Source organism: Pleurodeles waltl, chromosome 2_1 (assembly GCF_031143425.1).
Source record: "Pleurodeles waltl isolate 20211129_DDA chromosome 2_1, aPleWal1.hap1.20221129, whole genome shotgun sequence".
NCBI classification, from domain to species: Eukaryota; Metazoa; Chordata; class Amphibia; order Caudata; family Salamandridae; genus Pleurodeles; species Pleurodeles waltl.
The window spans coordinates 134,479,578-134,505,790 of NC_090438.1; the positions used below are offsets into that span (position 1 = coordinate 134,479,578).

The 26,213-nt window shown below is 49.7% G+C and overlaps 1 protein-coding gene across 2 annotated transcripts in view; it reads left to right on the forward strand.

Moving 5' to 3' along the window:
* LOC138262082 (probable global transcription activator SNF2L1) overlaps positions 1-26,213 on the forward strand; it is a 1,420,807-nt gene that overhangs the window by 423,829 nt on the left and 970,765 nt on the right. For both annotated transcript variants that reach the window (XM_069211817.1, XM_069211826.1), the window contains exon 8: positions 21,196-21,327. In XM_069211817.1, coding sequence (XP_069067918.1) covers positions 21,196-21,327 — 132 coding nt within the window. The remainder of the gene's footprint in view (positions 1-21,195; positions 21,328-26,213) is intronic.

Below are 26,213 nucleotides of genomic sequence, written 5' to 3' on the forward strand. Positions count from 1 at the left end.
ATACAGTACCCCCATACACTGCGTGTTTTGCAGTTGCCAAGGCTTGTGTGCGACCTTCCACAAAGTTGTTTGTGCACAGTACAGCTCCAGCCCCCAGCACTCCTTCCTGCGACGCACAGCTTCCAGAGTGGTTCTCCGAAGGCATGGGATCCCTTTGTGTCATGATGCATTGGCCTCCATTTGCACCTTCTTTGTCCCCGCGCTGTGGGACTCCTGTGAGCGCTGCCTGGTCTTCTGAGGGCTCTCCGAGTTGCTGAGAGCCCCCTCTGTCTCCCCCTCCTGGGTAGAGGCCACCAGGTCCCGGGCAGTACCAGTTTCCACTAACCGCGAGCTTTGCGTGTGCCAAGGCTTGTTGGCAGAATCCAGCGATGCAAACCAGACTGCAGTCTTCCATCTGGCGTGGAACATCATCTGCATCAACCAGGAACCTGCATCTGCCTTCTTGGGTGCAGTACTGGCTGTTATTTTTCACCAGTGGTTCATTACTGCCCGGGCAGACAGGTCTGCAGAGACTGCTACGTTGGCCGTTTTTTTAATTATTTTTTTTAGTATGATCTTGGTTCACAGCCCACTGCAGAGGATGGTATTGCTTGGGTATCTATTCTAAGGTGTAGGTAGCTGGCTCTGTATGTACTATATCAAAATGAGATATAGGGCCAGATGTATGAAGAATTGCGTTTGCGAGTCCCTAATAGCGAATTTTAAGAAATCGCTATTTCTGGCATGCAAAATGTGATGTAACAAAATTGCAAGTCAGTAATAGCAATTTCTTAAAAATCGCTAATGCAATCTGTGATGTCCAAATACCGAATTGCAAATAAAATTGCAATTCTGCAATTGAAAATCGCAAATTGCGAAAATGCTCACCTGGCACAGCCTGATGACATCACAAGCAGGAAGTGAGTCAGCCCATGCTGTTTCCAGGTACCACACCCACTGGAGCAGTCAGACAGTCACAGACCAGCCCCAGGGAGCAAGTTTGTGAGCAAGCTAGGACCTAACACCAACATGGCCAATGCTGGTAATGGGAAGGAGAAGGGAGAGAGGAAGAGGAAGCTGAAATTCAGTGAGCCAGAATTGGAGGTGCTCACTGAGGAGGTGGTCAGGATCCATGACCGGCTCTTTGGGAAGAGCTCACTCCAGGTACCACAGAGTAAGAAGAGGAAACTTTGGGCTGACATCCAGACCAAAATCTGCGCAGTGGGGTTGCACAACGCTTGGTGGAAGAGATACGCAAGAGGTAGTACGACCTGCGTTCCCGTGCCAAGGAGTGGGTGGCCATCAGGCTAAAGGAGGCAAGGAGCACAGGAGGCAGACCATCCACCCAGACACCCTCCACCCCCATGGAAGACCTGGTGGAGTCCACACTGCTTCCAGAAGCTGTCAGTGGGGTCACTGATATTGACGCATCCGGCACACCCAGCACCAGTCAAGGTAAGTCCAATAATGATATGTAACCCCATAAGTGCATGTACAAATGCCCCTTAGGAAATATCAAGTAGTGCAAAGCATTGCGATAAATAGCCCATTACACATCGTACATGCGGCACAACAATGCCTTATGTGAGTGGTAGTCCACAACCCAGTGCTGAAAATAGCACATAGATAGCAATTGAGTATACCGAGACACAGAAGAACAAAACACACAGTTCATAGTGATACGATGTAATTGTACATTTATTACCATTGTGCCACATTTGGTGATACATACATAAATGACATGCTGCACATTGTCGTTGCAGCTAGCTCAGGCCAAGCAGAAGCAGAATGTGCCAATGTGGGGGATGCAGAAACACAGCCTCTGTCCAACTCTAACACCAGCAAGTCATTGTGTATAGCACCAGTCAGACGCAGGGCAAGGGCGTTACCTCTCCACGATTTGAATCAGGACTCCGATGACATGCCGGATGAAGGCCACACACCACCCCCAGAAGTCGGATCCACAGGAAGGCAGCAGTCCCTGCCCCAGCGTCACTCAACTCCCCGCAGGAGGCCTCACGATGCAGGCACACAGCACACAGATGGAGGTGAGGGCCCATCATTCTTTGGTGGCCTTGAAGCATCCATGCTCAAGGTGCAGCGCCTGCACTGCAAAAACATAAGGGAAATGCACAGGCAGTTGCAGGCACACAATGCCAATATGGGGGGGCTGTACAAGCAGTTGGAGTGTCTGAATGCAAACATCTGCAAACTGCATGAGGACAGCAAACAGCTGCGGATCACCCCAAGCAACTGACAAATGCCATTAAGGAACTCTGTAATGAGATCAGGCATGAGCGTATTAGCCACCGCAGATGCGAACGGCAATTAATGGGAATGTTCAATGGCTTTTGCAGATCTGTAAATTGTCTTGCTACATCAACTGCCCTGATATCACGGCGTGCTGTGGCCGCACAGGTGGAGGCAGCACATAGCAGTCAGGATGTTACCCAGGGATTGGTGCAAATAACCAATGTCCTGGATGCTATGCTGACAGCACGCAGTGCTACACCCAGCGAACTGGGAGTTGGGGATACTGAGGAGTCATCTAGCCTCAGCAGTCTTGCAGCGCCCGTGATGGTTCCTAGGCGTCGCAGTGCCAGGCACAGTACTGTCTGTGAGCCTGATACAAGAGGTGCCGGTGAGGCCACTGTGCATTCAGGTGTAATGCGTGGTCGTAAGAAGTGCATTGAGGGCTACAGGGAACTACCTTCACATGTAGCAATACAGTAAACTATGATGATAATAGTGTGACACTGTTAATGGCTCATGTCTGACTCATGTGTATTGCTTTGTCCTAGTGACACGTATGTTACCTGAAGTCAAGGTAATAAAGGTGATAACTACCGGATTACATGTCAGTGAGGTGGTGTTGTGTCATTACTTACATCTGAAATGGTTGTGCGTGATGTCAGCACGCCTTTGCCTGCCCTCTGCTGCACTGGTCCTGTCTGCTGGCTGTAGGGGTGGTATGGGGTCATCATCCTCATCTGATATTTCCACAGGTATTCCCCTGGTGGCAGCTATATTGTGCAAAATCGCACATGTGGCCACTATTTTACAGCTAGTGTCCGGGTTGTACTGTAGTACCCCTCCACTTTTGTGGATGCACCGGAAGCGACTCTTCAGCAGGCCAAAGGTGCGCTCCACCACATTGCGGGTTGCCCTGTGTGCTGAATTGTATCTCCGCTCTGCCTCTGTTGCAGGATTTAGGTAGGGTGTCATCATGTAGTTGCGCACTGCGTAGGCGCTGTCTCCTGGAAGGAACAGAGGGTATAATGAGTAGCTGTGCCATGTGACGTTACACTGCCATCAATGCAACATTGTAAAGTTGGAAGTTACCCAGTAGATATCCTTCGCCAAATTCCCCAGCTAGCAGTCTTGTGTGAATCCCGCTGGGGCAAAAGATATACGAATCATGTGTGCTCCCTGGGTACCTGGCCACGAGATCAGTTATGATGTAGGAGGCATTGCATATCAACTGTATGTTCATTGAATGTTGGTATTTACGGTTGTGGTACACATACTCTGTGGTCGATGGTGGACAGATTGCAACATGTGTCCCATCTATGGCACCTAGGACGTCGGGGAACTCTGCTATCTGGTAGAAATCTGTTTTTGTCTGCTGTATTTCCTGTGGGGTGTTGGGGAATCTGATGTACTGGTGTATCCTGCTCAACATGGCATTTAGAAATGCATTGAAAAATCTGGAGGGCACTCTGTGATACCCCTCCATTTGCTGCTATGACCCCTTGATAGCTCCCTGAGGCAAGTAGGTGCAGGGATTATAATACCTGCACATGGGTGGGTATTCTATTGGTCCTATGTGTTGTGCGCTGCAGTATGGGTTGTAGCTCAGCTATCAGGTCAAGTATCATGGCTGAGCTCAACCTGTACTTCTCAAAAATGTCCTCCTCAGTCTGGTCAAAGAGGGTAATGCGCTCTCTGAAAATGCGCTCCTGTCTCCTCCTCCCTCTCCTCAAACCTGTCAAGATCCTCATTCTCCCCGCCATGATGTAGAGTGCAGCCATTGTTGAAAAGAGGCTGAGGCATTCTGGGCCTGTTTATATAGGTAGCACCTGGTTACCACCTGGTTTCAATCCGTGGTAAATTGCATGTGCAAGAGGCCATTTTGCGAATATTCGCTGTTTGCGATTTTTTGATGCATCGCATTTGCGACATGGTTTAGCGTGTCTCAATCTGCGTATCGAAATTTGCGACACGAAATACCGATTCTGTATTTGCGAGTCGCTATTCGGGCTTGCAATTTGCGATATGCAAATAGCAATTCGGTATTTCATGTTGCGATTTGCGATATGCAGATAGAGACACGCTACACCATGTCGCTTCGCAAAAAATCACAATTTTTGCGATTCCTTGTTTTTCGCCTGCGAATGACTTTCATTCATCGCAAAACACGTTTTTGCATTCGCAAACGGCCGATTTCTACGATTCGCACCGTTTGCGAATGCAAAAACGTTTGATACATCTGGCCCATAGTGTGCACAGAATCCAGGGGTTCCCCAGAGGCTTAACAGAGGCTAAAGTAGATAATACTAATGCTCTTTTTTGTGGTAGTGTGGTCGAGCAGTTAGGCTTATCGGAGGGTAGTGCAAAGCATTTTTTGTACACACACAGACAATAGAAGAAGCACACACTCAATGACTTAACTCCAGACCAATGGTTTTTATATAGCAAAAATGTATTTTGTTAATTTATTTCTAGAACCACAAGATTAAAGCTGCAGGTAAGTACATCAATAAACATGGATTTCACATATGAATCAATATTACTTAGATTGGAATCCGTAAGTTATACAGTTTTTGAATAAATGGTAATCTGTTTTAAAAGTTGACAGTGCAATTTTCAGACAGTTCCTAGGGGAAAGAAAAGCTAGTACGTTTTTGCAGGTAAGTACAGCATTTACAGTTCCAGTCTCCGGGAGTTAGGATGTTCACTGGTTGAGGTTCAGGTTAACCCCAAACACCCACCACCAGCAACATGGGGCCAGCCGGGTGCAAAGGTCAAAGTTGAGGCAAATTTAACATGGGTTCCCATGGAGACTGGGGGCGCTCGGTTTCAGATCTGCTGGCAGGAAAGTACCCGCGTCTTCGGAGGGCAGACCTAGGGGGTTTAGAGGAGCCCCTGGGAGGCCACAGTTAAGCACAAAGCACACATCCTCAGCGACGCAGGGGCAGTGGGGTGCAGGGTGCAAACACAGTGTCGGGCTCCCAATGCTTTCCTATAAGGAGACCCCAGGGGTCACTTAGATGCTGCAGGCTGGGTCCAGCGGGTCGGTTCCGGAAAACCACAGGCTAGACAAGCAGGAGGGCCACCTGCTGAACGTTGTGGCACTGGAGGTCGGATTCCCCCAGGCTAGGGGTATCTTCATCCGGAGCTTCCGCGGTCTAGGGGGTCCTCTGGATTCACATTGTAGGCACCGTCATGGGGGGGCAGGAGAGGGGAACCCAGGGTGGGTGTAGACGGGTCTCCGTGACCGCGTCCTCTCCCTCCTTGCGCCGACACCATTCGACCGGCTCCCTCGATGCGCTTCCGCGTTCCCATAGTAACATGGGAACGCTCCCAAGCGTCACATACGACGACTTCCTGAGATGGCCGCTACAAGAGAGGAAGGACTATGCCACGGAAGAGGAGAACGCCCCGGAAGAAAAGAACACGAAGGAAGAGAGGAAGCCGCACGGAGCCCGAGACGAGAAGACGACGGTGGAGAAAGACCACAGATCCTCCCGAGGAGCAGAGGAAACCGGAGCCGATTCCAACTGCGGGAAGGAGCCGAGGACGCTAGGAGCCCACCACGACCCAGGAGGGTCGTGGCTCTCTAAGGTACGGTCCCTCCTAGCGACGAGGGAAACCAAGAGTGACACGGGCACAGGGGAAGTGAACAGGGGAGGTGGGAGAGGGGAGGTGGTACGGCACTGAACCACTGGGGAGAGAGTACTGAACTCTCTGTTTTCTTGGCACTAGAGAGAGAGAGAGAGAGAGAGAGAGAGAAAAGAGACGGACCGTAGCACCATATTCAGGACCCATCACCTGCACAGTGGGATATCCTCACCCCCCCTCTGTAAAGTCCCTCTCCACATATAACTCTAAGAAAGAAACCCCACCAGGCTACCCCAAAAGGACTCACCTTTGTTTTCTTTTTTTTTTTTTTTTCCTGTAACGCTCAGGAGGCACAACAACCAGACGACCGCCGAACCTAGAGAAGGGGGAAAAGAAAAGGAAAAGAACAAGACGATTAATAGAGACAAGACAATAAAGCCCACAGAGCTACAAAGAACATAACGGACATTGGATGCTCTCTAAAAATAGAAAAGAAATAAAAGTTTTTTTTTTGTTGTTGAAAATATACATATCAGACTCCGCCCTTTTTCCCTTTGTACCGCCGCAGCCTACCACAGTGGTGTCAGAAGTGGGATTAAGATCCCGGAGGCTACTAGGCGGTATACGACACGGGCGAAAAACCAACCCTCGAAGACATGATTAAACCGCTAGCGGAGGGCCAGCGCCACTTACAACTAGTGTGGGAGGCACATCAACGGGAGGCCAAGGAAGACAGAGAAGCCTTACAATCCGCCCTAAAAAGCCAAGCTACGATCTTGGCCAACAACCAGCTTGTACATGAGACTGCGCTGCAAAAATTAACGGACACCATAGCAGCCAGCAAAGTACACCCCAATGTCCCGAGCTCTGTCTTACAAAAATTCCAGGAAGGCGAAGACCCGGACTCCTTTTTTACGAACTTTGAACGGGTGGCCTCCTCCGCCCAGTGGCAGAAGGACCGATGGGGACAATACATCGCGCCATTACTCACCGGAATTCTGCAAATGGCCTACCAAGCTGCCAGTCCGGGCGGTACCACTCCATACAAGGACATAAAAAGGAGTATTCTGGAACGGGTTGGTCATGACATAGAATACTATCGATTGAAGTTCCGAAAAGTGAAATGGGGGCAGAATGAGGATCCTCGCACTTTCTACTTCCGGGTTAAAGACTTAGCCTTGAAATGGTTGGGGCCTATAGGGACAACCAGAGAAGATGTGATAAAAACAATTATTCTGTAACAGTATTTGGATTCCTTACCACATAGCACCAAAAATTGGATAAGACAACACCCGAAGGTAGATACAGAGCTCGCTTTAGATCTGGCCTGTGCTTACCACCGTTCTACGGATGTCAAACTTCTACAGCCCAGACAAGTCCTAAAGCCCACACCAACCCCACCAAAACCAAACCTAAGATATCCACCGGAAGAATCTGGGCCCCACAAACAGGGGGAGAGTCATCCAATGCAATTACCCCAATGTTTTAGTTGTGGAGAGTGGGGTCACATAGCAAGGGTATGTCCCAGGAAGTCAGATGGAGTCGAACCCATGGAAATCGGGGTTACCCGTCGTAGAGTATTATGTACAGGGAAGGGAAACTCGAAGTTTAAACATGTCATCAAGATAAACGGGCATCCCATCTCTGCCCTAATCGATTCGGGTTGTAGTCAGTCCGTAATTCGGAAAGATTTAGTGGACCTCACAGACCTGGCATCCAACCAATGGGTCACTATTTGTTGCATACATGGCGATAAGGAAAAATATCCCCTAGCATTGGTTAAGGTGGAATGGGGCCAATATCACGATTTCCTCCCAGTAGGGGTTATGGACCGATTGATTGATGACTGTATTATAGGGACTGACTATATCCGGTTCTATAATCTCTTAGACCAAACCCGAACCCCGAATGAAATCCCAGAGTGGTGGACAGAAGCACCGTTTTCTAATAGCTTTATTGAATGCCCTCAGAGCCGTAGACAACTCATCAGAAATGGGAAAAGACAGGGGAAAATACGATTTCAGGAGGCCAGAAAAGAGACAGGAGACAACAAGGTAGTGGCAGAGATTAGTAACGCACCGGTGACTTTCCGAACCAACCAGAGAGAAGACCCTACCCTTGCTCATGCCTGGAATACGGCCAAAACAGAAGCCACGAACGAGGTGGGTCCTTATTTTCTAATACAGAAAAATGTCTTTATAGAATAACCATGACTACCACAGGAGAGACCAAACAACAACTAGTTGTCCCTGAACCATATCGAACCCAAGTACTGTTTCTAGCTCATAATCAACCAGGAGGGGGTCACTACGGTAGAGAAAAGACAGAGGAATACCTCCTACGGAGGTTCTATTGGCCAGGAGTCTATGCCCACATTAGGAGGTATTGCTTACAATGTCCTAGGTGCCAACTTACCGAACCAGGAGTACCCAGGAAAGCACCCTTGCATCCTTTACCCATTATTGAAGTTCCGTTTAGCCGGGTGGGTATGGATTTAGTCGGCCCTTTGCTTCCCTCATTCATAGGACACACCTATATTCTGGTCATAGTAGACTACGCTACGAGATACCCCGAAGCGATTCCCTTATCCAGTATGACTACAAAAACAGTAGCCCAAGCCATGATAATGTTTTTTTCTCAGGCAGGCTTCCCACAAGAGATCCTTACTGACCAAGGCACCCCTTTCATGTCAAACCTTATGAGGCAGATATGTCGATTATTAGGGATTACTCAAATAAAGACTTCCGTATACCACCCCCAAACGGACGGTTTAGTGGAACGCTATAACCGTACCATAAAGATACTATTAAGGAAAATAGTAGACGACTCCGGAAGGGATTGGGATCAGAAGTTGCCCCTGGTTCTTTATGCCATCCGGACTCACAAACAGTCCTCTACGGGTCATAGCCCCTTTGAATTAGTCTTTGGAAGGCAACCTCGTTGTCTTCTGGACATGGCAGCAGAAACATGGGAGGAGGAAGGGGAGGAAGGAAAGCCCTCGCTCGACTATGTGCACAATTTAAAAACCCAGTTACAAAACCTATGGGAAGATGTACATAGACATCTCGAGAAAGCACAAAACAATCAAAAATCCTATTATGACAAAGGAAGTAAGTTAAGATCATTTTTCCCGAACGATCAAGTCCTCATAATGCGACCAACATCTGAGCATAAATTATTAGCCAAATGGCAGGGACCTTATAGAGTTATTAAAGCAGTCTCTCCCGTCACCTACCTCATAGAGTTAAATGCACACCCAAAAAGAACCCAAATCTACCATATAAACTTACTAAAAATATGGAAACCAGCAGAAGAGGCAGATAATCGATTAGCTAACGGATGCTTTATCTCGCCATCCAGAGAGCTAGACTTAGAACTATTTCCCCTAGAGGAACAAAACCTGGAAGGCAATCCCTGCATAAATAAGTCTCTGACGGAAACTGAGAAGGGACAACTATCCACACTCTTAAAACAACATTCGAACTTCTTTTCAGAAACACCAGGTAGAACCACCTTGATATACCACAAAATAAAAACACGCGAAGGACGGATTATCCGCCTCCGACCCTATCGTATACCCGAAGCCCGGAAACATGTTATTGAGGAAGAAATAAATAAGATGATAACCCTAGGGGTCATTGAACCCTCTGTTAGTCCTTGGAATTCCCCGGTAGTTCTCGTCCCGAAATCCGACGGGTCTATCTGGTTTTGCATCGACTTTCGCAAACTCAATGATATATCACTGTTTGATACGTATCCCATCCCTCGAGTTGATGACGTCTTAGAGAAATTAGGGAAGGCAAAATATTTGTCAACCCTTGATCTAACAAAGGGGTACCGGAAAATTCCCCTTGCTCAGGACGATAAGGACAAAACTGCATTTTCAACTCCGTCAGGCCTCTATCAGTTCAAGGTTTTACCCTTCGGTCTCCATGGAGCCCCTGCGACTTTCCAACGCTTGATGGACCGATTGCTAAAACCATTTCAAGACTTTACAGCTGCCTATTTAGATGACATTGTCATTTATAGCGACACTTGGCTTAATCACTTATTACATCTCAACAAGGTGTTTACTGCTCTGGCAGAAGCCGGGCTAACAGCCAATCCAAAAAAATGCGTGTTGGGAAATTCAGAAATATCCTATCTAGGTTATGTGATAGGCAATGGGACCCTCCAACCACAAAAAAATAAAATTGAGGCCATAATGCAAGTTAAAAAACCAAAAACCAAAAAGGACCTACGATCCTTTTTAGGGTTGGTAGGCTATTATCGTAGGTTTATACCCAGATATTCTACTATTGCTGCCCCTCTTACTGATCTGCTGGCCAAGCAACGTTCCACCACATTAGCTCCATTCTCATAGTCTCAGAATAGTAGCTTTGAGGGGTTAAAGAAATCTCTTACCACTGATCCGGTGTTAAAATGTCCTGATTTTTCTAGACCGTTCCACCTTTATACTGACGCTTCTAACATCGGTCTCGGGGACATCCTCACCCAACCCGACGAGGAGGGGCTTGACCACCCAGTTGTCTTTATAAGTTGGAAACGTCTTCCCCGTGAATGCCACTACCCCACTATTGAAAAAGAGTGTTAATAGCCATAAAATGGGCTGTAGAAAACTTGCAATACTACCTTTTGGGCAGGTCATTTATCCTGTACACTGACCATGCCCCTCTAACTTGGCTCGCCTCCCACAAGGACTCCAATTCCAGAGTTTTGCGGTGGTTCCTAGAACTGCAACCTTTTACTTTCCAGGTCCGCCACATCCCAGGTTCTCAGCAGGGCCCCGCCGATTACCTGTCTCGGTTCCCCTCCTCTTCCTCCTCGGTCCTCGAACAGTCCCGATCATGGGATGGGGAGTGTAGACGGGTCTCCGTGACCGCGTCCTCTCCCTCCTTGCGCTGACACCATTCGACCGGCTCCCTCGATGCGCTTCCGCGTTCCCATAGTAACATGGGAACGCTGCCAAGCGTCACAGACGACGACTTCCTGAGATGGCCGCTACAAGAGAGGAAGGACTACGCCACGGAAGAGGAGAACGCCCCGGAAGAAAAGAATACGAAGGAAAAGAGGAAGCCGTACGGAGCCCGAGACACGGAGACGACGGTGGAGAAAGACCACAGATCCTCCCGAGGAGCAGAGGAAACCGGAGCCGATTCCAACTGCGGGAAGGAGCCGAGGACGCTAGGAGCCCGCCACGACCCAGGAGGGTCGTGGCTCTTTAAGGTACGGTCCCTCCTAGGGACGAGGGAAACAAAGAGTGACACGGGCACAGGGGAAGGGAACAGGGGAGGTGGGAGAGGGGAGGTGGTACGGCACTGAACCACTGGGGAGAGAGTACTGAACTCTCTGTTTGCTTGGCACTAGAGAGAGAGAGAGAGAGAGAGAGAGAAAAGTGACGAACTGTAGCACCATATTCAGGACCCATCACCTGCACAGTGGGATATCCTCACCCCCCCCTCTCTGTAAAGTCCCTCCCCACATATAACTCTAAGAAAGAAACCCCACCAGGCTACCCCAAAAGGACTCACCTTCGTTTTCTTTGTTTGTTGTTTTTTTTTTTCCGGTAACGCTTGGGAGGCACAACAACCAGACGTCCGCCGAACCTAGAGAAGGGGGAAAAGAAAAGGAAAAGAACAAGACGATTAATAGAGACAAGACAATAAAGCCCACAGAGCTACAAAGAACATAACGGACATTGGATGCTCTCTAAAAATAGAAAAGAAATAAAAGTGTTTTTGTTTTTTTTGAAAATATACATATCAGACTCCGCCCTTTTTCCCTTTGTACCGCCGCAGCCTACCACAGTGGGCATTTGCAAGGAATCGGCTGGGGATCCTCTCTAGGCAGTTTTACTACCTGGACACAGGCAGTGGGCGTTGGGTGCAGAGTGGTCAGGACTCGCTGATCCAGGGAGGCTCTGGAGTCCTTTGGTGTAGTTTCTTTTTGGACAGGGCTGCTGTACACTGGAGTGATTGGTCCTTTGTAATGCAGGAAAGTCCTCTGGAGTTTGGCAGAGTTCGCTGGTCCCACAGGAAGTGACGCGTTCTTGTGCACGTTCTTTAAATCAGGAGACCGGCCAGCAGGGCTGGGGCCAAGTGAATTTGAGTCTTCCTTCTTCTCTGCTGGGGTTTCAGCTTAGCAGTCCTTCTTCTTTCTTGTCAGGTCGGCAGAAATCTTACGACTTGGGTTCAGGGGAGCCCTTAAATCCTGGATTAAGGGGCGTTACAGGGGTCAGAGGACAGAAGCCATTGGCTACTGACCCTGAGAGTGGCTACATCCTTCTTGTGTCTCCTGCCTTTGGGAGGGGGACACAAACCTAACCCTATTGGTCCCTGTCCTCCAAACCAAGATGGAGGATTCTACAGGGAGGGGGTCACCTCAGCTTTCAAACAAACAAAGGTACAGATTTTGGGAAAGAATACTAGTGCTGGGACCTGGTTAGCAGGGTCCCAGCACACTCTTAAAGTTGGCATCAATATGAGGCAAAAAGTGAGGGGTAACCATGCCAACAAGGGCACTTTCCTACACAAGGTAAGGAATCTGCAACTAGAATTCTCTATCAGATGAACAGGTTACTTACCTTCGGTAACAAATTATCTGGTAGAGACATATTCTAGTGGCAGATTCCTTACTGACTCGCCCATCCTTCCAGCACTGTGAACCGACTTCTAGGGACAGAGATTACATTTTCAGGGCCCTAGCTCTGGCACACCATTTCAGTGTTCTTCATGGCTCTGCTCTGCTGTCGTGGAAAGTCTTGAAAAGAAAATGACGTCAGCGTGCCAGGGTGGCACCTGTATACGCCCGCAACTTCATCACAGTGACCACAATGCAAACGATGGACGCAGAGTCAACCGATGCCACATGACGGCGTGCCAGGGTACTGCTCGATGAAAAATATCTGGATCCAGTCTGACGCCTGGAGGAAACTCTAAGGTAAGGAATCTACAACTAGAATATGTCTCTACCAGATAATTAGTTACTGAAGTTAAGTAGCTTGTTTATCAAAGGTGTTGAAACTGCCAGTATGCTGGCAAAACCAGCGTCGCTAACAATATTAGAGTCTGGCATCTAAGTACCTCCATCGTGACACCTGAATCATAGGTATTTTTAACAATGTTGCTATAGAACGTCTTGGCTGTGCTGGTATTGTGCTAACAGAATCCTGCCCAACCTACATACTCAGTTGACAGAAGCAATTTTAGACTTGGAAAGTCTTAGATTTTAGACTGACATAATGCTGTGCAAGTGCCACCAGACATCTAGAGTAACTGATTTGCCACCATGTATGGCACCATTAACTCAGCAACAGTCTGCTATGCAAAAGGTAGCTTTCAGTTAAAGGTAGCAAGCAATTGAAGGGGACTAAATAACTGGTTGTTATCAATGGCGCCTTACTTTCTGGGTACATTTCCACTGCTCACATTTACTGGCAGAAATTTCAGTAGCATTGATTGTAGAATTTTCCATTAGAGTGTTACTAGCAAAGTAGCTCCTTAGTCGTTGTTTGTCAGAATATCGAGGACACAAGCCTCATGAAGTTACAATATTGAGAAACAAATAACATTATGGTAAGTGCATAAAGGGAAGTATAATTTACTAATCTTGACTCCATATCTGCGTACCTTAAAATATATATTTTGTGAAGGTACTAACGCAAAGTTAAGTGTAGCAAAACTTTTAATTACCCGATTATACTTAACCTTCAAATTGTTTTGTTCGCTGATATTTCGGCTGTGATGTTTGGTCCCACAACATTTTGTAGTCCATATTCTGAAGAATGGACACAGCAGATAAAGCCACTATCTGATAGAGACTTCTAGCTGCAGCTTCCTTACCTTAGAATTCCCTGGCGTCAGCTTCGAATCCGGAATTTTTTCTGAGCAGTACCCTGCGCGTGCCGTCGGGCGGCGTCATACGGATCTGCGTGCATCGTCAGCGTCGTTGGAGCCGTCTATGACGTCACGGTTGTCTATATAGACGCCATCTCGGTACGCGTACGTCAGTTCTTTTCGTTCTGCGCCGGTTAAAGCGCAGTTCCGGAAAGAGCTACCCTTCTTCGACGGTTTGTCGAGGCTTTTTTGACTGTTTGAAGTCATGTCTTTGAGAAAGACAGGGTTCAAGCCGGTTAGTGTGTGTCATCACACCATGTCGGTGACGAACCCGCAACGTGTTTGCCTTTGGTGCCTGGAGAAGGACCACGATTCCACCTCATGCTCCGACTGTCGTGCCATAGCTCCGAAGGCCTTGAGGGAGAGATCCCTCAAGCTTCTTGCGGCCCGGCATTCATCCTCCGTCGGCGCCACTCCGCGGAGGTCACGGTACCGCAGTAGGAGGAGGTCGCGGCACCGCTCCCGGAGCCCCAAGTCCTCTTCCTCGCATTTGAGGTCATCTGAAGGTAAGAGGCACAAGAAGAAGAAGAAGTCCAAGCGGACTTCGTCTTCGCTACGCCCGTCGGCCGACGAGGCGTCTGTGGAACTTCGACGTTCCGAGCGCAGTTCTGTGGAGCCGTCGACAGGGCCGACTCTACGTCTTCCCCCCTTTCCGGGGACCGGATCGACCCCCACTCAGATAAAAGAATTTTACGAGGCCATGCGTCTCATTTTTGAGCGGGCTGCACCTGTGGAGGGGTCTTTGGGCCCCACGGGGTTAGCAGGGGCCCCTTCTGATTCGACGCCGGCGGCTATGGCCTTGGCACTGTTGGGGACCCCAGGATCCGATATCGGATCCGGACCAGCGCCGGTCTCACACAGTTGACCTCCTTCAGCCCCGATTCCGACGTTGACAATTCCGCCACCGGCACCCACCAGTGGTAGCCCCATCGTTATTCCGGATGATCCGGAGCGACGTCGTACGTCATCGACTCCAGACTTCGATGGAGCCGGTTCGGCCCAGATCATTGTCTGAGCATTATTTAGATCAGCCAGACGCAGGAGAGGAATGGGAGGGGTCTGAGGACCCTTTAGAATGTTGTTTGCAACAGGACTGGTATGAGGATCTAGGGGAGGCCAGTGGACTGGATACGTCTCCAGATACTGGTATGCTCTCTCCTCCTAATGTGGCTACGGATGAGGGTGCTTCATTTGCTATAGTGGTGCGTAGGGTAGCTGAGGTCTTGGACCTAGCTTTGCCTACGGTGCCAGTCAGGATGAATATCCTGACAGAAGTGCTTCAACCGGGGGTGACAACATCAGAGCCGATGTTTCCCTTCAATGAGGCTCTAACAGACGTCCTTCTGGGCACAGGGGTTCCTGTGAATAGGACAGTCTGCTGCCTCCATAGAACTGCTCCGAGCGACCCTACTTTCCTCACTCAACACCCCACTCCTGAGAGCTCGGTTGTCCAAGCCTCTACTTCCCGTGGTGCCTTTCCTTCCGCTCCCCCGGATAGGGAATCCAAGAGGCTGCACCAGCTTGGGAAGAAGATGTTTTCTTTCACCAGTCTGGCATTGAGGTCCGTAAACACCTCTTACCTATTGGGCTGTTATTCCCATGTTTTATGGGATACGGTGGCACAAGTGCTGCCCCAGGTCCCAGAGGGCGTACGGGACACTCTCACCCAGGCTGTCAAGGATGGGAGAGATGCAGCCAAGTTTACGATCAGATGTGGTTTGGACACGACCAACTCGCTGGGCAGAGCGATTTCCCCGTCAGTGGCCCTACGTCGCCACGCCTGGCTGCGTTCAACTGGTTTCTCAGGGGATGTCCAGTCCAGCTTGATGGACATGCCCTTTGATGGCTCTCGTCTTTTTGGCGAAAAGGCAGACTCCGCGCTTGAGAGGTTCAAGGATTCTTGAGCTACGGACAGATCCTTGGGTCTTTCAGCGCCAGCACAACAGCAGTCTGTCTTTCGTCCCTTTCGAGGCTTCGGAAGGGGCGTGGTACCACGCCAGACACAGTTTAGCCACCGTCCTCAGGCTTCACAACATCCTGGGAGAGGATGTGGTTGTGGTATCATCAGACCCAGAGGGTCTGGTCAGAGGTCGGCCACCACACAACCCCCCTCCACTGCGTCCAAGCTCTCCTAGTGTGGTTCTGCAGGATCACGTCTGTCCAGTTGGAGCTAGGATTCATTTTCATCTCCCTCACTGGCTTTCAATCACAATGGACAAGTGGGTCCTGCAGATCATACGGGAGGGCTACTCCCTTCCCTTCCAGTCTTTCCCTCCCTCTATCCCTCCGACAAAGGAATGGCTGATGGAGGACCATCTGGTTTTGCTCCGCAAGGAAGTTACGGCTCTCTTGGCCAAGGGAGCCATAGAAAGAGTCCCGATATCAGAAGTAGGCAGTGGTTGTTATTCCAGCTACTTTCTGATTCCCAAAAAGAACAAAGGCCTTTGCCCTATCTTGGATTTAAGGGATGTCAATTTCTTCCTCAAGAAGGAGAAATTCAAGATGCTCACTCTTGCTTAGGTTTTGTCTGCCCTAGACCAAGGAGACTGGATGGTAGAGTTGGATTTGCAGGATGAGTATTTCCACATTCCTATCTTGCCAGCCCATAGGCTTTACCTGCGGTTCAAGGTGGGCCACGAGTACTTTCAGTTGACCGTGCTTCCTTTCGGTCTCACCAATGCCCCTCGGGTGTTCACAAAGGTGATGGCGGTGGTGGCAGCTCATCTGTGAAAGTCAGGGATTTCAGCCTTCCCCTACCTAGATGATTGGCTGCTGAAGGCTTCTACGCCCCAGGCTCTCGTCACCCACCTCCAGACGATGGCAGACCTCCTGCATTCGCGGGGGTTCACTATAAATGTGCCAAGGTCACACCTGACTCCCTCTCACTTTTATCGGAGCTGTTCTGGACACAGTGCAGTATCGGGCTTATCCTCCCGGACAGCGGGTCCAGGATATTCAGGTTATGATACCGATGTTTCGGCCTCTATCCTGGATTTCGGTGAGACAGACTCTGAGGCTGTTGGGACTCATGGCTTCCTGCATCCTATTGGCCAAGCATGCCAGATGGTGCATGAAGGCTCTGCAGTGGGACCTGAAGTTCCAATGGGCACAGCATCAGGGGAATCTTACCGACGTGGTTCAGATCTCGGAGGGGACTGCAAAGGATCTGCAGTGGTGGTTAGTGAACTGCGATTGGGTCCAAGGCAGACTCCTCTCCCTTCCCAACCAGATCTCACAGTAGTGACAGATGTGTCACTTCTGGGATGGGACGGCCATCTGGGAGAGGTGGAGATCAGAGGTCACAGGTATACAGGTAAATGGCTTTTGTCATTTTACAGCTCGGCAAGGTTGACACTGTGTCAAACCCATGCTTAAAGACTTTGCTTTATAAATGGCAAAATACGTTGTCACTATCTAGCTCGTCGTGGATAGCACTGTGCTTATCCAATGCTTTTAAACTTTGCTAGATAAACAGACATTTGAGGTGAGCAAATCTAGAGTGTCGCTGGTGTTGCAGAGTGCTCCTTACTAGAGCTGCTCTCCACCTAAACTTGGGAACTACCCAGAGTTCTCTATTCTTTTTTGTATAATTTATGCGTCACTCTAACCCTGAAAGGGATTTGTTTTGTCATATACTGGGTGCTCCCTTGTGTCTGGACAAAGCTAAACCTCTCTGATGAGCTCTAATGAGAGCAAAACACGTGTCAGGGGTTGCTTTTACTCATTCCAGGTTGGCTTGGATGGTATTTTACCAGTCCAAAGCTGTAATACTGTGTCTGGAGTGGTAAACGGCTTTTGTCATTTTACAGCTCGGCAAGGTTGACACTGTGTTAAACCTATGCTTAAAGACTTTGCTGTATAAATGGCAAAAGACTTTGTGTAGGAAGTTGGCTCTGTATGTGCTATTTCAAAGTAAGAAATAGCATGCACAGAGTCCAAGGGTTCCCCTTAGAGGTAAGATAGTGGCAAAAAGAGATAATTCTAATGCTCTATTTAGTGGTAGTGTGGTCGAGCAGTAGGCTTATCAGAGGGTAGTGTTAAGCATTTGTTGTACACACACAGGCAATAAATGAGGAACACACACTCAAAGACAATTCCAGGCCAATAGGTTTTTATATAGAAAAATATATTTTCTTAGTTTATTTTAAGAACCACAGGTTCAAGATTTACAATCAATACTTCAAATGAAAGGTACTTCACTTAGGTATCATAGGAACTAGCAAAATAGCATGTACAGTTGTGGCAAAAATGACAATAAGCTATTTTAAAACTAGACACAGTGCAAATTTCAACAGTTCCTGGGGGAGGTAAGTATTTGTTAGTTTTGCAGGTGAGTAAACCACCTACAGGGTTCAAAGTTGGGTCCAAGGTAGCCCACCGTTGGGGGTTCAGGGCAACCCCAAAGTTACCACACCAGCAGCTCAGGGCCGGTCAGGTTTAGAGGTCAATGTGGTGCCCAAAGCGCATAGGTTTCAATGGAGAAGAGGGTGCCCCGGTTCCAGTCTGCCAGCAGGTAAGTACCCGCGACTTCGGAGGGCAGACCAGGGGGGTTTTGTAGGGCACCGGGGGGGACACAAGCTAGCACAGAAAGTACACCCTCAGCGGCACGGGGGCGGCCGGGTGCAGTGTGCAAACAGACGTCAGGTTCGCAGTAGGTTTCAATGGGTGACCCAGGGGTCTCTTCAGCGAAGCAGGCAGGCAAGTGGGGGGGGGGGGCTCCTCGGGGTAGCCACCACCTGGGCAAGGGAGAGGGCCATCTGGGGGTCGCTTGAGCACTGGAGGTTGGATCCTTCAGGTCCTTGGGGCTGCGGGTGCAGTGTCTTTACCAGGCGTTGAGTTCTTTGAAGCAGGCAGTCGCGGTCAGGGGGAGGCTCTGGATTCCCTCTGCAGGTGTCACTGAGGGGGCTCAGGGGGGTCAACTCTGGCTACTCACAGGGTCGCAGTCGCCAGGGAGTCCTCCCTGTAGTGTTGTTTCTCCGCAGGTCGAGCCGGGGCGTCGGGTGCAGAGTAGAAAGTCTCACGCTTCCGTCGGGAAATGTGGAGTCCTTTTAAAGATGTTGCAAGTTTTGGTTTCTTTGGAACAGGGCCGCTGTCCTTGGGAGTTCTTGGTCCTTTTAGATGCAGGGTAGTGCTCTGAGGCTTCAGAGGTCGCTGGGCCCTGGGGGACGCGTCGCTGTTGCAGTTTTTCTTGAAGTGGGGAGACAGGCCAGTAGGGCTGGGGCCCAAGCAGTTGGTGTCTCCGTCTTCTCTGCAGGGCTTCAGATCAGCAGTCCTTCTTCGTCTTCAGGTTGCAGTAATCTATTTTCCTAGGTTCTGGGGGCCTTTAAATACTCAATTTAGGGGGGTGTTTAGGTCTGGGGGGTTAGTAGCCAATGGCTACTAGCCCTGAGGGTGGCTACACCCTCTTTGTGCCTCCTCCCTGAGGGGAGAGGGGCACATCCCTAATCCTATTGGGAGAATCCTCCATCTGCAAGATGGAGGATTTCTAAATGTCAGAGTCACCTCAGCTCAGGGCACCTTAGGGGTTGTCCTGACTGGCCAGTGACTCCTCCTTGTTTTTCTCATTATCTCCTCCGGCCTTGCCGCCAAAAGTGGAGGCGGGCATCTCCAGTAGTTGGAATGCCCTGTGGCGCTGTTACAAAGGGGGTGAGCCTTTGAGGCTCACCGCCACGTGTTACAGTTCCTGCAGGGGAGGTGAAAGGCACCTCCACCCAGTACAGGCTTTGTTACTAGCCACAGAGTGACAAAGGCACTCTCCCCATGTGACCAGCAACATGTCTGGTGTGTGGCAGGCTGGCAAAACTAGTCAGCCCACACTGGAAGTTGGGTATGTTTTCAGGGGGCATCTCTAAGATGCCCTCTGGGGTGTATTTCACAATAAATACTGGCATCAGTGTGAATTTATTGTGCTGAGAAGTTTGATACCAAACTTCCCAGTTTTCAGTGTAGCCATTATGGTGCTGTGGAGTTCGTGTTTGACAGATTCCCCGACCATATACTCTTATGGCTACCCTGCACTTACAATGTCTAAGGTTTTGCTTAGGCACTGTAGGGGCATAGTGCTTATGCACCTATGCCCTCACCTATGGTATAGTGCACCCTGCCTTAGGGCTGTAAGGCCTGCTAGAGGGGTGACTTATCTATGCCATGGGCAGTGTGAGGATGGCATGGCACCCTGAGGGGAGTGCCATGTCGACTTAGTCATTTTCTCCCCACCAGCACACACAAGCTGGCAAGCAGTGTGTCTGTGCAGAGTGAGGGGTCCCCAGGGTGGCATAAGACATGCTGCAGCCCTTAGAGACCTTCCCTGGCATCAGGGCCCTTGGTACCAGGGGTACCAGTTACAAGGGATTAACCTGGATGCCAGGGTGTGCCAATTGTGGAGACAAAGGTACAGGTTAGGGAAAGAACACTGGTGTTGGGGCCGGGTTAGCAGGCCTCAGCACACTTTCAAATCATAACTTGGCATCAGCAAAGGCAAAAAGTCAGGGGGTAACCATGCCAAGGAGGCATTTCCTTACACTTTGTCACTATCTAGCTCAGCGTGGATAGCACTGTGCTGATCCAATGCTTAAAAACCTTGGAGATAAACAGACATTTGAGTGTCGCTGGTGTTGCAGAGTGCTCCTTACTAGAGCTGATCTCCACCTAAACTTGGGAACTACCCAGAGTTCTCTATTCTTATATTTATATATATATATATATATATATATATATATATATATGTATATATACTGGAAGATGCAGGATCACAAGAAAACAACAGCCAGCCAGGGCAAAAATCTGGATCCCAAAGGATACAAAGAGCCACAAGAAAATGTAATATCCAAGAAAGAAGTGACTCAAACAGATGATCTCATTAAAGAACAAAAATCTATTTCTAAACGTTGTAGTAGAAATATATTTTTGTTCTTTAATGAGATCATCTGTTTGAGTCACTTCTTTCTTGGATATATATGTATATATATATATATATATATATATATATATATATATATATATATGATTTTGGCATTTGTGCCTTTCTTAAAGGCATGTAAGAATTTTTACTTCAAACAGTCAAATAAAGAGGTAAAATCCATAACTGTTGGTTCTTCCATGACTCTGCGCTTCTGGCATGGAAAGCTGTGGGAAAAGAACTGACGTACGCGCACCGAGACGGTGTCTATATAGACAACCATGACATCATAGACGGCTCCAACGATGCTGATGACGCACGCGGAGCTGGTCGACGCACGTGGATCCGAACGACGCCGCCTGGCGGTGTGCGCAGGGTAACTGCCCAGAACAAATTCCGTATTCGAAGCTGACGCTAGGAAATTCTAAGGTAAGGAATCTGCAGCTAGATAGAGTCTCTACCAGATACCTTGTTACAGAAGGTAAGTAACTTGTTCTTCAATGGAGAACCAAAATTGCACATTTGAATTTTTCTTCTAGTTTACATAAAGTTTGACTTTTCTAATTTATTCTGTATTTTCAGCTGTCCGAAATAGTTCGTGAATTCAAGACCACAAATAGATTACTACTAACTGGAACACCCTTACAGAATAACCTCCATGAGCTGTGGGCATTACTCAACTTTTTGCTGCCAGACGTCTTCAATTCTGCTAATGTAAGTAACCTTATTTATGTGTATTTAGTTTCCATTTTTAAAATAGTGGAGCATACGTGGATCCAAATGTTTTTCACTCACTAAATTTAATCTAGGTGAAATTATGTTTGCAACTGTGACTGTAATGTGCTTATATCTTTCATTATATAAATCTTCCATTTTTCTTTTTTTTTTTAACTGTTAAGGTTATTGCTATACTGTACAGTTTTTGACCATGAACATTTGATGGGCACCGGCTTTATCATCTGATAGAGCCTTCTTGTTGCAGATTCCTTACCTTAGAATTTTCCCCCAGACGTCAGACTGGATCTGGAGTCCGTAAGTGGCGTCGGTCGACTCCGTAGGCGTCGTAGTTGCCGTGATGGCATCGGGAGTAGTACATAGATGCTGCCCTCGCGTAGTGACATCAGTTCTTTTCTTTCCGCGCCACGCGCTGATCCAAGAGAGAACTACCCTCGGCTATTTTTTGGCCGAATTCGACCGTTTTGTTGAACTTTTTTGGTGTGACACTTGGTGCATCGAGGATGTCCCTGAAGACCGGGTTCAAGCCGTGCAAGGACTGCCACCGCATGATGTCGGTGATGGACCCTCATCGTGTTTGCCTGTGGTGCCTCAAGCGCGACCATGACCCGAAGTCATGCTCCGAGTGTCGGGCAATGCATCCGAAGGCTTTGAGGGAGCGGTCCCTAAAGCTGATGGCGGCCCGGCACTCGACTCCACGTAGATGCCGATCTCGCTCGAGAGGAACGTCTTGAGATCGGTCGCGGAGCCATCACCACTCGTCTTCTTCGAAGTCTTTGGTTCAAGGTAAGAAGAAGAAGTCGAAGAAGTCCCATCGCTCTCTGACTTCATCCCATCGCTCGGCCGATGCGACGCGGGACGAGCGTCCACGCACTATGTCTCCATCCTCGGAGCCTACGTCTGCGTTGACTCCGGCTTCCCCGAGTTTTCCGGAGCCGGAACGACCCCTGCCCAACTCAAAGAGTTCTACGAGGCCATACTCCTCATCTTTGGGCGTGCCGACCCCGATACGGCGCCTTCGGGCCCAAGGGGCTTGACTGAGGGGCCTTCGGGTTCCGCACCGGCGGCTTCGGCCCCGGCCACCGAGATCGCGTCTGCATCCGTGCACAGATCCGCACCGATGCCGGATGCACAATCGAGACCTTCCCCGGCGCTGCGTCGTTCATTAACGCTCCTGACGACGGTAGTGGCCACTATCGATGTCGACCCGATTCTCATTCCCGACGCCTTGGAGTCGGAGCAGCGTCTACCGACACCACCATCGGCTTTGGTGGGCCCTATTCGCCCAAGGTCGGATTCTGACCCATTTTCCTATGGGTAAAAATACAGGGAGGAATTGGAGGGGTCCCTGGACCCTTATGAATACCAAGAAGACCCTACTATGGACTGGGCACAGGACTTGGGCGAAGCCAGTGGTCTGGATACTTCTCCTGACACTGGCATGCTGTCTCCTCCTACCGTGGTTACGGCGGAGGGAGCTACCTATAGTATGGTGGTTAGTAGGGCGACTGAAGTCCTTGGCCTTGAGCTACCTACTGTCGAAGTCAGGTCTAATCTCCTGACTGAGGTGCTTCAGCCTGGGGCTTCTGCGTCTCAACCCCTTCTCCCATTTAATGAGGCCCTCACTGATGTCCTTTTGGGTACATGCTCCAAACCCAACACAGGGGCTCCTGTGAACAGGACTATCGCTCGCTGCCATCGGCCTGCGCCGAACGACCCAAAGTTCCTGTCCCAACACCCTACGCCTGAGAGTCTTGTCATCCAGGCGTCCTCCTCTTCTGCACGTTCCCTTCCGCACCCCTGGATAGGGAATCCAAAAGGCTGGGACAATTTGGTAAGAAATGTTTTTCTTCCTCCAGCCTCACGCTGCGGTCTGTGAACACCGCATGCCTTTTGGGCTGTTATTCCCACTCACTGTGGGATACGGTTGCGCAAGTCCTGCCGCAGATACCGGAGGAAGCCCGTGCTATCGTCTCCCAAGCAGTCAAAGATGGGTGAGACGCAGCAAAGTTCCCGATCCGTTGTGGGCTGGATACGACCGACTCTCTGGGCAGATCGGTTGCAACAACAGTGGCCTTACGGCGCCATGCATGGTTACATACTTCTGGCTTCTCGGGGATGTCTAACAGTCACTGATGGACATGCCCTTTGATGGCACCCGTCTCTTCGGAGACAAAGCGGACTCAGCCTTGGAGAGGTTCAATGATTCCCGGGCTACGGCTTGGTCCCTTGGCCTTTCTTCCGCCACACGCCCCCCACAGTCCGCTTTTCGTCCCTTTTGTGGCCACGGAAGGGGCGCCCTGTCGCCTCCTCAACCCAGCCCGGGCCATGCACGCTGGACAGCCTATGCGTGGCCAGGGGCGTGGAATCCCATGTGGCCGTGGGACAGGGAACCAGAGGTCTGTCCAGTCCACCTCTGCCCCCCGCAGCAGCCTCCAAACCTTCCTAGTCCGTCCCCTCACTCCCGCCCAGTTGGTGGCAGAATCCGCCATCACCAGCCCCACTGGGAACATATAACCACGGACGGGTGGGTTTTGCAAATAATTTGGAAGGGCTACTCCCTCCCTTTCTAATCTGCATCACCTCACATGCCACCATCCTTGCATCACCTTTCGGAGGATCATTTGGTGCTTCTCCACCAGGAAGTCACGGCTCTCTTGGCCAAGGGAGCTATAGAAAGGGTCCCTGTGCCAGAAGTAGGACGTGGTTGTTATTCCCACAACTTTCTGATACCAAAGAAGGACAAAGGCTTGCGCCCTATCCTAGATCTTCGGTACCTGAACTACTTCTTCAAGAAGAGAAGTTCAAAATGCTCACCCTAGCTCAGGTTCAGTCTGCCTTGGACCCAGGAGACTGGATGGTAGCGTTGGACTTGCAGAATGCTTATTTCCACATCCACATCCTGCCTACCCACAGACGTTACCTACGATTCGTGGTAGGTCACGAGCACTTTCAATTTACCGTGCTCCCTTTCGGCCTTATCAGTGCCCCTTCGGGTGTTCACGAAAGCGATGGCGGTGGTTGCAGCTCATCTGCACGGGTTAGGGGTCTCAGTCTTCCCCTACCTAGACGACTGGCTGTTGAAGGCGCCTTCACCCCTAACAGTGGTCTCACACCTCCAGACTATGGTGGACCTCCTGCACCAGCTGGGGTTCACTATCAACGTGCTGAAGTCACACTTGACTCCCTCTCAGACGCTCCCTTTCATCGGAGCAGTTCTGGACACAGTGCTGTTTCGGGCTTATCCTCCCCAAAAGCGAGTCCAAGACATTCAGGCTATGATTCCGATCTTTTAGCCTTGGTCTTGGGTTTCAGTGAGACAGACTCTGAGGCTGCTGGGCCTCTTGGCCTCCTGCATCCTGCTAGTAACACATTCCAGGTGGCATATGCATGCTGTAGGAGGTTGGCTCTGTATGTACTATTTCAAAGTAAGAAATAGCATGCACAGAGTCCAAGGGTTTCCCTTAGAGGTAAGATAGTGGCAAAAAGAGATAATTCTAATGCTCTATTTTGTGGTAGTGTGGTCGAGCAGTAGGCTTATCAGAGGGTAGTGTTAAGCATTTGTTGTACACACACAGGCAATAAATGAGGAACACACACTCAAAGACAATTCCAGGCCAATAGGTTTTTGTATAGAAAAATATATTTTCTTAGTTTATTTTAAGACACACAGGTTCAAGATTTACAATCAATACTTCAAATGAAAGGTACTTCACTTAGGTATCTTAGGAACTTTGAATCAGCAAAATAGCATGTACAGTTTTCACAAAAATGGCAATAAGCTATTTTAAAACTAGACACAGTGCAAATTTCAACAGTTCCTGGGGGAGGTAAGTGTTTATTAGTTTTGCAGGTAAGTAAACCACCTACAGGGTTCAAAGTTGGGTCCAAGGTAGCCCACCGTTGGGGGTTCAGGGCAACCCCAAAGTTACCACACCACCAGCTCAGGGCCGGTCAGGTTTAGAGGTCAAAGTGGTGCCCAAAACACATAGGCTTAAATGGAGAAGGGGGCGCCCCGGTTCCAGTCTGCCAGCAGGTAGGTACCCGCATCTTCGGAGGGCAGACCAGGGGGGTTTTGTAGGGCACCGGGGGGGACACAAGTCAGCACAAAAAGTACACCTTCAGCAGCACGGAGGCGGCCGGGTGCAGAGTGTAAACAGGCATCGGGTTTGCAATAGGTTTCAATGGCAGACCCAGGGGTCTCTTCAGCGAAGCAGGCAGGCAAAGCGGGGGGGCTCCTCGGGGTAGCCACCACCTGGGCATGGGAGGGGGCCACCCGGGGGTCGCATCTGCACTGGAGGTCGGATCCTTCAGGTCCTGGGGGCTGCGGGTGCAGGGTCTTTACCAGGCGTCGGGTTCTTAGAAGCAGGCAGTCGCGGTCAGGGGGAGCCTTTGGATTCCCTCTGCAGGCGTCGTTGTGGGGGGCTCATGGGGGGTCAACTCTGGCTACTCACAGGGTCGCAGTTGCCGGGGAGTCCTCCCTGTAATGTTGTTTCTCCGCAGGTCGAGCCGGCGGCGTCGGGTGCAGACTGCAAAGTCTCACGCTTCCGGCGGGAAACGTGGAGTCCTTTTAAAGTTGTTTCTTTGTTGCAAAGTTGTTTCTTCTTTGGAGCAGAGCCGCTGTCCTCGGGAGTTCTTGGTCCTTTTAGATGCAGGGTAGTCCTCTGAGGCTTCAGAGGTTGCTAGACCCTGTGGGACGCGTCGCTGTTGCAGGTTTTCTTGAAGTGGGGAGACAGGCCGGTAGGGCTGGGGCCAAAGCTGTTGGTATCTCCGTCTTCTCTGCAGGGCTTTCAGGTCAGCAGTCCTTCTTCGTCTTCAGGTTGCAGAAATCTATCTTGCTAGGTTCTGGGAGCCCCTAAATACTC